The sequence below is a fragment of the Lissotriton vulgaris genome, chromosome 7, assembly GCF_964263255.1.
Source record: "Lissotriton vulgaris chromosome 7, aLisVul1.2, whole genome shotgun sequence".
Lineage (NCBI taxonomy): Eukaryota > Metazoa > Chordata > Amphibia > Caudata > Salamandridae > Lissotriton > Lissotriton vulgaris.
Window position 1 is genome coordinate 1,643,079,809 of NC_141695.1, and position 13,775 is coordinate 1,643,093,583.

At 45.3% G+C, this 13,775-nt stretch overlaps 1 protein-coding gene across 1 annotated transcript in view; it reads left to right on the forward strand.

The window, feature by feature from the left end:
- Positions 1 to 13,775, forward strand: part of ARFGEF2 (ARF guanine nucleotide exchange factor 2) — a 548,111-nt gene that overhangs the window by 447,300 nt on the left and 87,036 nt on the right. The window contains exon 36 of the mRNA XM_086932618.1: positions 945 to 1,113. Coding sequence (XP_086788744.1) covers positions 945 to 1,113 — 169 coding nt within the window. The remainder of the gene's footprint in view (positions 1 to 944; positions 1,114 to 13,775) is intronic.

A 13,775-nucleotide genomic window follows, 5' to 3' on the forward strand; every position in this document is an offset into this window, starting at 1 on the left:
ACCGGCCCTCATCTGGGTCAGACGCAGCGTGATCATGCAGTGGAGTCTGTTTTGAAGCGAATCCGGTATAAACGCATGCCCATGCCTGAAGACTAGACCATCCGAAGGGAAGCTTGCCCACCACCTCCTTCCAGGAAATGTCATCCTACCATTTGGCCTTAAATCAGGCCTTGTGGTTTTTTATGACGGTTATATTGGTGGACGAGGCCTATCTTAAGCGATCAGGGATGCATTTGTTCCTGTACCTTGATGATTGGCTGTGGAATAAAGATAATGTTGTTGCTCTTCAACTTGATTTTCTATCAGTGACTCCAAATTCCACCGTCAACATACTCAGAGGCTATCCTTTATTGAGGCCATTTTGGACACAGTTGCTCAGAAGGCCTGTTTGACCTCACAGCAAGTTCAGATCATCCAGGCTATTATCCTGATGTTATGGGGTGAAAACGGTTGTTCCAGCATTGCCAGTTTTGAGGGTGCTAGGAATTCAAATCCTTATTTCTGTTGCTGCCCAAAGCTCTGTGGCATTTGTTTCCCTTTAATTGGAAGGAAAATCTGTTAGTTTCTCTACATTAGAACACATTACCACAAGGACATTTGGACATTCTTGGACTGATTAACGTGGGTTACTGCTCTCATCACCTCCCATGCTCCATAGCAGCAATTTACTTTCACTTGGGAGGCAGTTTACGTATTACTGAAGGATATATGGTTTCAATAAAATTAGAACATTTACAAAATAACATGATTATCATTTAATTCAGTTAGTCTTCAAGTGACTTAAACTTTATACATGCACATCACTCACTAGTCTTTGTACCACAATTTGTTTTGCAATAAGTTCTTGTATTGAAGTGTTTAAACAAACTAGCAAATAATTTATCAATAAAGACAAGGGAATTGTGTTGTTCTATTTTTAACTTTTGGTGATGTGTTCCATTTAGAGAGACACACTGGATGCTGATATCCATATCGATACAGAAGACCAAGGAATGTATAAATTCATGTCGTCACAACACCTTTTCAAGTTACTGGACTGCCTGCAAGAATCACATTCATTTGCAAAAGCTTTTAACTCGAATAGTGAACAGCGAACCGCACTATGGAGAGCAGGTACTCCTCCAAAATTGTGATTAACACTAAAGTAGCTACAATTTTATTAGAAATTAATGTTGCATGGGGCGGGTGCTGTGGATATATTGGATCTCTGTAAGAGAGCAGCGACCTTTATAGTCTGTGTTACAGCTTGTAAGGGAATTATCACTTTTTTAAAGATGTTTTATTTGGTATTTTCTTGCACTACAGTAACAATTGGAACACGAGCATTGGGTCATTAAGTACTGCTATTTTTATAAGTCAAGCTCTGTGATGTTGCACAGTAGCAGATTTGTATGGTCCTAATCGGGTATGTTCATTATTACGAATTTGTCACATAAGATGCGTTCTACATACTACCTGTGCTTTCCAGTTTGATGATTTACATAAGTAAACATCACTTTAAGTGATGGATGCATAACCTACAGTTCTTTAAAATACTTTTGGGGGGCCTATCTTTAGGTGTTCCTCTAGGGCTGTTATGGCTCAAAGATTTTCAGAACAAACCTCAGCCATTTAAGTATTTCCATAATTTTTTATGGCCCCACTCTTGGCAAAGGCAGACTAGAAGGGTATTTCAGAAAATAAGGGCTCCAGTGGCAAGGTGATTATTTATTTTTTTAAGCATGAAAGTAGCAAGGAAAAACATGAAAGGATTTTAGTGTGGATGCTAGGATGTACCAGTGAACTAGGGTGAGCACCTTTAAAGAGTTTTTTGCCAGTGGTTTTGCTTTCCAAAGATTTTTCCTTTTTAAAGAGCCCTCAAGAATCTGAACCGAATCACTAAGGATGCTCCAGGCAGTGACACAGTAACAGCACAAAGACTTGAAATTTCCCAGTATTTTCACTCCTGGTCATTTATTTTTCACTAACAAATTTCCATATCACTTCAAAAGTTGTCTGTGTTTAAACCGATGGACATGAGAAACCATATATGGGGTGCTCTTACAGATCTCAAATGAAGCACAAAATGTGCAGGAAGCAAAGAGACACATCTTCACATCATAGATTAGGATAAGACCAGCAATTGCATTTGTGCTGATCAAGACCACTGAAAGTTTGAGTGCTCATTTTGCACTGTTCCCATCTTACAAGAAGCTCAGATCTGAGGTACATTTTCTTAAGATCTTTTTTGATTGTGCACAGCCTCTGCGTTGTGGAACTGCTTTTGCTCCACTGGCACCTTGGGCCACTAAAGCCTTTGCAGTTGCCACATGAGCTGCTTTTGCTTAAGCCAGGCCTCTGCTGCATCTTCTCAAGTGCTGGACCTGTGCTGTATCTGCCCAGGTCTAGACTCAGAAATGTCTCACTGCCCCAGTCAATACGCAACAACCCCTCACTGAAGGGTCATCACTTTGTAAGACATGGTTTGCAACGATATCATCACCAGCCTTTGCCTTAATGACATCGCTGCTCTGGACTTCCTCTCTCCTTCAGTCACAGACCACGTTTGAAAATTGCCTACATCGCTAGCAAATAGCTAAAAAGGAACACAAACTTAAGTATTTCATGTCTAAAGCCCTATATGGGATTGGACTTTAACAATATGGAATTCTCCAAATCTTACCAGTAAAATTGCAAGGATGAGGAGCTACAGGCAGATAATTTTCTCCTTAATGTTAGTTCTGATACAAGGTATGGTAGTGTGAAACTTGTGTGGGGTTGCGAACTTTTAAGAACTGCACCTTCAGTAAGTGTCTGTTGCCTTATCTGATAAATTGTACTACATTATGCAAGTTTTCAGGAATGTCCAGAAAGTTACACCTTCTGTTCTTGGAAAAGAAATATCCTCAAAGAAATCATGACTCATTTAGAACAGATATCGAAACACTTGCCTTTTAGTGAGTCCATGTGGGAACAAATTCTGGGTGCCAATGAGACACTAATTGTCTCCTGCTATTCAAAGACCGTATAGGCTGACTCTTTGAGATGTTCCAGACAGAATCTAAAAAAGTAGTGTGGGCTAAAAGAGGGTCACCTTGTGTATGCTAGTGTCGTCAGCAAACTGTGCTAGCTGCTTATTGGCCCGACACTCCCACATCCTTTCTGTAGAGAGACAAAATTCCTCTAAATTTCTTTCTGAAACTGTGCTGCCCTTTCATGTCTCTGAAAAACCCTTCATGTTTTTGCCAAGTAAGCTTGACAGTTATGCAAGTGCACCAGAGGTGCTTTCTTGGTTTACATTATAGCTGATTTCGGAGCTGTGCTGTGATATTGGTGACGCCCCTTTGAGTAAGAGTGGCAACTGTCCTGTCTACCAAAGCTATGTCATGACTGATGGTGGGGCAGTGTGATTATAGTTTGGGTAATACACCTTTTTACCTATATACCCTGTAGTGAGACTGCCTACAGGCTCTCCCATGCAAATAACAAATCCATTCCTCATAATTGTAGTCTTGCACCTTGATCACATCTGTCACATATATTAATGATCCCTATAGTATGTTGGTTTACTTGTGAGTATTGGCACTGGTTCATTCTGGGATCCATTAATAGCAACCAATCCCCCCGCCCCCCATTTCCCCTGTCTTAGTCCACATTTCTGTTGAATGGGTGACACCTCCACTCTCCCTCCCCACTTTTCCAGTGCTGTGGTCATTTCCTCTGGCAAAGGCCCTCCAGATGGTGGGCAATACGTATAAGCCCAAGTTGTTTTTAGTAAGGGCACTTGCCAGGAGTTCTGTGAACTTGACCAGGAACAGTCAGGAAAAACTGTTGTCCTAGAATTGGAGGGGCCTTTGGACTTTTGAACATCGCAGATCCATCTGAATAGTTTACATGTGGTAGCCCACCGTAGAATATGAGGTTGAGTCTACTTTGTCCCAGACCCATCCCATGTCTGTTTTGCTCCCCTGCCTACCTTTTTGTCTACGCAGAGCAACTAGGAGATTGTTGGTCTTCATAGGCTTGCCATGTGGTTTTGTCCCACGGACAAAAGAAGACCATGACCGAACTGTTTGAACTATTATTCCAGTCCTTGGGTTTCTGCAGTGCTCAAAGTTTTGATCTTTGTTACTCTAATCCGTCCAGTAGCAAGTCTCAACTGGCGACGGCTGTGGGTGATGCCAGGCCCTGTGAGTGCCCTGCAACACTGCAATCTCTACTGTAATGTTTGAAATCAAAACGGAGACCACTGAGCATTTGGGCAACCTCTTTTGGATAAATAGCGGGAACTGGCAAACAGGTTTTCTGTCTGTCCTCATCTTAAGCCAGAGGGACTATTTGGTGATTGGTCGAACCCTGAAGAAGCGTGTAGGGGCATATCCCGGAGGGAGTTAGTTAGTCTGTATTATGATCAAAATTTGTTGGCCTGTTTAACCAATGCCCAAATTGGAACAATAACGAGATAATTCCTGGGTTTAAAAGATCACTATAAACTGGAGTCTGCTTTTGACAACATCAGCCCTAATGGTCATAGGAAGCTATACCTCCAATGGAGATATGACTCCCTACCAATAAGGGCCCTGACCTCACGCTGACACCCCAATACCCTCAGGAACTGCCCTGCGTGTGGGGCTGAATTAGAGACTGAGCTACACATGGTCTTTTTCTGCCCTTCCTATAAGGCCTCTAGGAAGAAGTGGATAATCCCCATCTGAAAAAACCTGGGCATTAGGCAGTGTTTTCACTCCTACCGAATATTAAAAACAGACTTATCGCCAATAATTGTTTTTGCGGTCACGAAATTCCTGGCTGCCATGTGGAATACCAGAAGAAAATATGTGGCAAATTGAGATGAAATTAATTACGCAACTGTTGAGGTGATACAGGGGGTTGTGGTGATCCGAGGCGTTTTCGGCTGACTGGCCTTTGATCTCAGATAATGGTTTTATTGAGAATGATTTGTATGGTATCTGTACTTTTGTATTCTTTTTAACAATTGAAATGTTTTATGATTAATTTTATTGTGTATTCTTTTATGACATATTTTTTGTCGAAATAAAGACGAAATGAAATGATTGGTCTCTGGAATTAAGTAGATCTGGTTCTGATCCACAGTAGTCTTTAGTGGTCAGCAGTTTGCACCATAGGAATGACTCCAAGAATTCCTGTGTGTAATAATCTTGCTGTGTGGTGAAATAGCGATTTTACCAATAAGATGATGAGGTTCTGAATTTCATTGAAGACACAGAGGCTACATCACAAAGAAAACATTCCAGAATAGAGCAATTGGCTCACATAATGAGTCCATGCAGTGAGTAAATGGACTCTTAAATGCCAAATGGGACTTCCATCAAAACTGAATGAAGAAATTAATCATCTTGAACACGACAACGACTGATCAAGAACTCTCTGTAAAATTGAGGAATTACTGGATATTTTCTAGAATGAAAAGGAAAACATTGGAATTCCGGAAAAAAAGAATTATTAATCAGAGTTCATGCAAACTTCACAAGCTACCAAATGAATTGCAAGGTAATCAAAATACAAAAAGATACAATCTCCAACAAATATTTCATTAACATTTTCAAGTACTACAAATCTGTGCTACAATCCTTCTACATATTTCTTCTTATTTATATATCTATTTTTTATTTGTTTCATGAATCCTGCTGAGCAGGGAATGGAGGGTGGGATAATGCTAACCTCCATGTCTTTAATGAAATTCAGATTCTCTTGTCATTTAATTTGGAGAAGCGCTATTTCATTACAAGATTGAAGGCTACCATTATGCATGTTGGTAGCTTCTCAACATTACCTAAGACATGTGTTCAATTGGCTTATATGTCTTGCAAAAGTGAAAGAATTAGACTAATCGGCCGCCTTCATAATCTTCTCCAGTTTGCCACCTCTGGAAAAAACATTGGCTAGCCATTTTACCCCTCATAGAATTAACTTGAAATTTAAGTAAATCAACTCCAGCTTTCTGTGTCGTCCATTTTACCCACCTAGCTATCGTAGCCGTGGAAACTGCTTTGAAAGTTGTAATAAAGGAAAGCAAAAGTTATTCGGAATCACCCGGTCTGAATTCACTCATTTGGGCGACATACTCCTTCATGGAATTCACAATGCAGAGCTTTTTGCAAGATTCAAAAAAAGGATAAAATATGGAGTCTGGCATATTCTTCATTCTTCTGGTTATCTCAAGGGTAACGCCAGAGGCGTCATAAACTCTGTTACTTACCTCCAAGGCCTTTACATCCAATACTTTTCGACAAGATATTAGGCAAAGCAAAGGTGTTCACTTCATAGAAAGCCTTTTCCAATCTAAATATCTATTACCAGGCCAAGATGAAAACATCGAGAGGACTAAATTAACGTCCCAAAGTGTATCATACCTGGCTTTTGGGAGTCTCCTCAATCTGATACTTTAAACACCCTACAGATCAAAACATTCTTTCCTACAGTCCTGCCATTAACCAAACTATGCTCAGCAGAGATTGACAATCTATAGTAGTTTATTGTCCTGTAGCTAAGCCCTCTATCAAACTGCTCCACAAGAAAATTAACCACCTGTACTACAGGCGCTTCCACTGTATCCAAATCCCTTTTCAGGTACCAACGCGCCCATGATTTCCAAATTCCTTTATATCTACTGAGGGAACCTGGAGTCCAGGATTCCTGCAGGAGCTCGTCAGCTGTTCCCGAAAGGCCTAACATTTCTCTAGACTCTGTAAGCAAGATGGCTCAAGTCCCTGTCAACACTAGAGGATGATCCTCTCCATCGGCGTTTTGCAGAAGACCTGATCGGCCGAAGAAAAAAAAAGGAACCTCTCAAGCAAATTCCAAGATCATTAGGAACCATGCCTGTGAGACCCAAAACGGGGTGTCAGGACAAGCCTCTCTCCTGCCTTACCTTTTGAAGAACACTCGGAATCATAGCGAAAGGTGGGAACGCATATGCAGTTGTGCCCTTCCAGGTTTGAAGGAAAGCCTTCACCTCTAGAGTACTGGGGTCTGGCATCTAGCTATAATAATTTTCCAGCTGAAACATCTGTCTGCTCATAGAAATATCCAACCCGAATGGGCCCCCAAACTGAGCTAGTCTCCTGGAAAAATATCTGTTAAGCTTTCAATCGCTGAAATCCTGTAAACACCTTGAATTCCAGTCTGCAGAAACATTCACCATCCCAGGTAAATATTCTGTGCTGAGGTTGATCTTGTGTTCCAAGCTAAAATGCCAGGGCTTCTTTGCTAAGTTTGACAGGTCTGAGGATCTCGTGCTGCCCAAGCGATTTATATACAGTACTGCAGAAACACTCCATCTTTAACAAAACTGATCTGCCTTGCAAACAATGTCTGAAACTCATAAGGGCATTAGGACCTGCTGTCATTGCTAGATAATTTATATGATGCACTCTCTCCACCTGTGACAACAAGCCACCAGTATCCTGAATATAGTTTCACATTATCTGTAGTGAAACCCTAGAACTCTATGGACCTGGAAGGTGATTAAACTGTTTTCAATTAATCCCAAATCCTCCAAGAGGTACATGACCATGCACAAATCCTGGAAAATCTATGCATGGCCTTGGAACATAACAATTATGTTGTCCAAATAAATGATCGTCCGTACTCTTTTCTCCCTGAGGGAGGAAGCTACAACTCTCATTACCTTGGTAAAACACCCCGGACCGAGGAGAGACCAAAGGGGAGTGCACGGAATTGATACAGACAATCTTGCCAGGTGAACTAAAGATAAGCTTGACCCTCCTGGCCATTGGAATTGTGAAATAGGCTTAATTCAGATCTAATTTCACTAACCAATCTTAGCTTAACAGCATATCCCTCAAAAGATGTATCCCCTCCATCTTGAAATGTCTGTAGTTTAGGAACCTGTTCAGGTCTCTCAAATGTATCACAGGTCTCTGTCCTTTGTCTTCTTCTCCACCAAGAACAAGGTACTCAAGAAAACCTTGCGCTCTAAGGCACCTGAAGGATTACGCCCTTCTGTATTAAGGTTTTCACCTTCTCTTCTGCATCCTGCTATTGTGCAGCGGGTAAGGTTTGCTCTCTTGGGGTAACTACCTGAATTGGCTGTTGGCAGAACTCTATCTTCAACCCATTGACGGTTTCAAAGACCTAAGGACCCTGTATTATAGTCTCCCATATGTGGGAGAAGTGTCTTAGTCGACCCCCTACATTTCCCAGGGAAGAAGTTAAAATGTCCGTATTCACTGTGGTATCCAGTCAAACCTTGTCCTCTTGACCTATTTCTCCTGCCCCGGAGGGCACTTCCTCTTTGGGGATAAAAGGAGCCAGTCTGAAAGCTTCTGGCTAAGTAGCCTCTTCCGAAACCTCTTGATTGTTTAAAGTTGAAGTGGGACCTCTGTGAGCCACAGTTGGCAGAAAGTCCCCTTCTTATGATTCATTTGAGGGGGTAGCCAAGTGCACACCTTGTCTCCAAATAGTTTCACTGTATGGTTAAATAATTTTTTCAGCATTTTTGAAAATTTCATGTGCAGCCCGGAAAACTTGGCCTGCCTGAATACCACGTGCCCGTAAACTCTTCAAAAACGTGAACGAAATACTCCTAACTTGTCCATATTTTCAACAATTTTTATTCCAGGTATTCCAAATGTCATATTGCTCTTAACTTGTTATCCTGTCACATGTGAGGCGCATTCTGTAAGTCCCCTTCTGTCAGTCCATCCATAAAACACTTGGCCTGAACACTGCACATATTACTCTGCGACTTATCATGAACTGTAAATATTGCCACATATTTACTTAATGTCTTAATCATGTCTTCCCCAAATAGAATACCTTTTGGATTCTCAGATGGCTCTTTTTCCAAAAGGTCACCAAGCTTGGGGCTTATTTTCATTAAAAACAACCTTGCGCCTTTTCGTGTGGTGTGTGGCATTAGTGTTCCCTAAAAAGACCATGGCTTTGATTCCACCCCTTGAGGTGCTCCATGTCTAGAGGGTGGCCATTGGCATGTACCTCCTCCTTCATATCAATATTTCTCGCCAGGGGCCCGACCACATCGAGCAGGTGATCCTGGCATAACTTCATGGATCTCTCCAGTCCCTTCCTTGGGGCCCGACTCAGTTTAAAAAGAAACGTGATTAACTCTGGGTCGAGGTTAGGGGTAAGACATACATTGTCCTGAATTACAGGCCTTGAAAATTCAACCCTCAACAAATGTTGTGCCCCCTTATCAAGTAGATTCCGTATCCAACATTATATAAATTTAGCTATGTGGTCTTGCAGCCACCTCTCAGCACTACGTGGGTGCCTGATATCATCTGAGGAGAACATCCCCCCCCCGCCTCAATGAGTCTTTAATAGTAGCTTTGCAAGTAAAGGGGGACATCGGACTCCATAAAAAGGTCACCCCATCAAGGTCCCCTTGATCTAGGTCTAGAACATACTCATCAATGGGGCTCTTGTTAAGAGTTTCTTGCTCCCAAACATGAGACCTGAATGCCACTTGGGGCATCTGAGAACGCTTTGTCGCCTCAGACATCCTTTATTTTTAGTTGCTTAGGACACCTAGACTCTGAGGTGCTTAGACCTCCCAAACTCATGGAGGTGCTTGGACCTCACATCTTTTTTAGAAGGTGTTGCCCCTTTTTGAATATGCCTGCTCTTTTGCCTCCTCTTACCTCCTTTACCTGTTAGAGCAGAACGTTCAGCTGAGGAGGACCCATGTTCCTCTTCACTTTGAATATCTCTTAAAGCCATGACATGATCAAGGGTCTCTCAAACAAGAGCACATTTTACTCTGGATTGCCCTTTTCATCATATCCTTGTTTAGCATCCCCTGTGGGGTCTCAAGGAGCTCTCCCTCCTGATCAGATATGATGTCAAATTCTATATAATTATAGAAAAATGTAAAAGTATATTCAGAAACTCTAGGGAACAGCCTGAGAATCTTCCAGGCAGACTGATAAATAAATGTGTATACGTTCAAGGATCAAGTAGATATAGCCACTCCCACAAGTATAGCCAATAACAAACTAAAAAATTCCCAGACGGGCTTCCGACCAGGGCAGGGCACGGACATCGCCCTCCTGGCGGCGGTAGAGGAAGCCAGAACGCTATTGGACGGGGGAGGATCAGTGGCAGTGATCCTCCTCGACCTTAGCGCGGCGTTCGATACCGTTGACCACCAACTCCTCATCGAAAGATTGGCAAGAGTTGGAGTGGAAGGTACAGCCTTATCTTGGCTTTCATCCTTCCTGGCACAACGATCCTATCAGATTTGGGAGAAGAACGCCCGTTCCTCCGAAATGCCCCTCCAATGTGGTGTGCCTCAGGGCTCCTCCCTGAGCCCCACATTATTTAATATCTACATGTCCACATTGGAGGAGGTTATCACCCCTTTCGGAGTGAGTGTCGTCAGCTATGCTGACGACACACAATTAGTGGTGTCTCTGTCCCATCCCAAACAACAGAAAGCTGATCTCTTCAACTGCCTTACGCAGGTCCATCATTGGATGAATAGATCAGCCCTAAAGCTAAATGGGACAAAAACTGAGGTCCTTTTACTTGGCCCAAAAGGAACCTCACTCCCCCTGGACATGTGGCCAACCTGTCTAGGTCCTCCCCCAGACCCAAAGACAGAGGTGAAAAGTCTGGGTGTATGGATAGATTCTGAACTCTCATTCACCTCGCAAGCAAAGAAGGTCGTAGGGACCTGCTTTGGTCTTCTAAAGTCCTTGAGGAAAGTCCTGCCCCTTCTTCCTCCTAAATCGCAAAAATTACTAGTCCAAGGTCTCATAATATCAAGACTAGATTTCAGTAACGTGAGTTATCTGGGCGCTCCGGAAGCGACTCTGAATAAACTGCAGAGAATTCAGAACACTGCTGCCCGGATTATCACAAACATCCCGGCCAGATCATCGGCCAAACCCGCTCTCAAACTCCTTCATTGGCTCCCCATAAGGGAGAGAGTCAAATTTAAAGCCTTGTGTCTTGTGCACAAAACTTTGCATAACCAAGGCCCCCCAGTCCTCAGCAATTTTATCACCCCTTACATAGCCACTAGATCCCTCCGTTCTAACGCAGAAAACCTCATCAATACCCCAAGATTTAGGAAAGTCCGTTCAGGAGGAAGACGCTTCTCGGTACAAGCTGCCCGTCTTTGGAATTCTCTTCCTCATGACCTACGTCTTGAACCACAATATCTGCGCTTCAGGAAGCTGCTAAAGACACATCTTTTTCCCTAGCTCTTATGCCCTCCTCTTTTGAGCTCAGCCCCCGGTCCTCAGATTTACTGTTTTAGGGTTCTCTAGCGCTGGGATACCTCCGGGTGACTATGCGCTTTATAAAAATAAATAATAATAATAATAATAATAATAACAAGTAAATATAAAGTAGAGGCTCTTGAAATGTCCAAAACGCATCAGAAACCCTTCAAACCGTTCTGACAAGCCAAGGACCAACTGCACAGCTGATCGATATTGTGGGAACGCTGTAACTGTCAACTGACAATTTGACCTGTTACAGTCTCCCCTACCGGCAACCTAGGGCCTATACGAACGTATTACATGAGACCTATATCAAAATGGCGTCGCGTAACATGCCAGGGGACGTTGCTGTATGAATTCCTCTAACTGCCGTGACAAGACAGCTCAAGCCCTGTATTGCTCTGGTGTCCTGAGGCAGGTGGGTTGGGTGTCACTGCTATTGTGGTAGGTGGCCACTGTTCAGTCACCAAGGAGGGATCGTGGCAGTCGGTCCGTGCAGCCCGTGACTTCAAGCACTGAGGTGCCGAAACACTAGCGGACGGAGAGCCACACCACTGCGAGAAAGGTAGGCAGCAGGGGGGGCGGAGCTAGCTAGCGTCGATGGTGGACGCATAAGCGCGAAGCTCCGCACCATCACCCTGGCAAAATCCGCTAATTGATCCTTCTACCGACGAGACCGAGCACCACAACTGCGGGGGCCCCCTTCGTTCCCCCCGCTCGACTCCGGTGTGAATCCCAGCACGGGGCGACCCTGAGAACCGTCAGAAGCGAGCTCCTCCTGCGGGCGCCGGACCGGGCCGCAATTACCGGTCTTTCCTGCCTCGCAACCCGCCCTGCGTCACCCTACGTGCGGGCGCTGTCGGGACCGGCTCCCGGAGAACACCGGAGGTCCGGTGAGGGTGAGCCTGATCACTCATCTGGAGACTGCTGCGAGGATCGGAGGGCAGGCGGAGAGGCCCGCAGCCTAAAGGGAGCCCGTCAGCGCCTGTGCACCCCACTTGAAGGCCCGGAGAGTGGACGTGGGCACGGAAGCTGCAGGAGCCTCGTGGTCGGTAATGACGAGGCTTCCCCCCAGTGAGCCTCACACGTTGGGAGCACCGACAGGTACATGGGCGGAGGGAGCGCAGCGGGGAGCAACTAAGAGGGGATCTATGGACTTGCGCAATCCCCAGTGCGGAGGTGCTAACTCCGTTACGGCAGCGGCCTAACTGACAAGGGGCAACCAGGCCAGACTGGCTTATGGACACGTACAACACTGCGCAGAAACGACGCGGAGGCGGCGGAGAGACGGCTCTATCCACGTAGACCCGTGGAGGAATTGCTTTGGGGACAGCATTTGAGAGGCATTAGCAGCTCCCCCCCAGTCACCTCCCCCCCCCCCTTTTTTCTTGGGGGGCCTGCAGCACGGGTATCTGACCGCAGTTCTATGCGGCCGTGCACCAGAGGGACCAGAGACATAAGCCGAGGGATACGTGCCCTGAGTGGGGGGGCCTCGCAACATGCTGGGTCCCGACCGAGGCTCAGAGGGAAGTGGATCACATAGCAGCCACCCACGGTGAAGGCGGCCACTGGCGATCCCGGGGCAAAGGCACTCCCTATCCACGTGGAGCAGACATGGGGAGAGGTGATAGAACTCAAACCAAACTATCCTTTGACCAACGCCGGCAGAAGGAGCCGGAGCCAAAAACTGAGACCACACCACCACGTGGTGGAGAGCCTGGGGCTCGCTCTGTGCGGAGATCAAGGACATGCTGATGACTATGGAAAAGGGGTTACAAGAAGGCATGTCGGCGATTGGCACCAAAATTGATGCGCTCTCATATCGCATGGACCGTATGTCCGAGAGAATAGACAAGCATGCCGAAAGACTGGACATGACTGAGAGGCGCTTAACTGAAGCTGAGGAAGCGCAGACGACGTGGGACAGTGACCGCAAACAGTTCAGCAGACTGCTGCAGGTCATCCAGGACAAGTCAGAAGATTTGGAGGCGCGCTCTCGAAGATCGAACATTCGCATTACTGGAGTGGCAGAAACGACCCCAACGGGTAAGATGGAGCTGTTTGTCGAAAAACTTCTGGTTACTCTCCTGGGGGAGGGCGTCTTCTCACCAATGTTTATTGTGGAACGCGCACACCACACACTTGGACCGCGCCCACCCCGGGGGCCAACCCCAGGCCGATCATCGCTAAATTGCTTAATTATAGAGACAGAGACGCGGCACTCAGAGCGGCCCGGGAGAAAGGGAAGCTGCAGTATGAGGGAATGGACATATCGCTGTACCCGGACTTTACGGCGAAAGTTCAGGAAGAGAGAAGGCACTTTGCCCCATATGCTATACCCAGCGAAGCTGCGAATCAACAGGCAGGGGCGCTCGCACTTCTTCACAGACCCTAAGGAACTGCAAAAATCGTTGAAGGTGTGGGCCAAGGAACGACGCAGTAGCCCTAGGAGCCAGAATGGGGAGCCGGAAGGCAACAACGACCTAGGAGAGCAAGACTGAATGGGAAGTGCGGAGGTATGAAGGCCGGCGGTGACCTCCA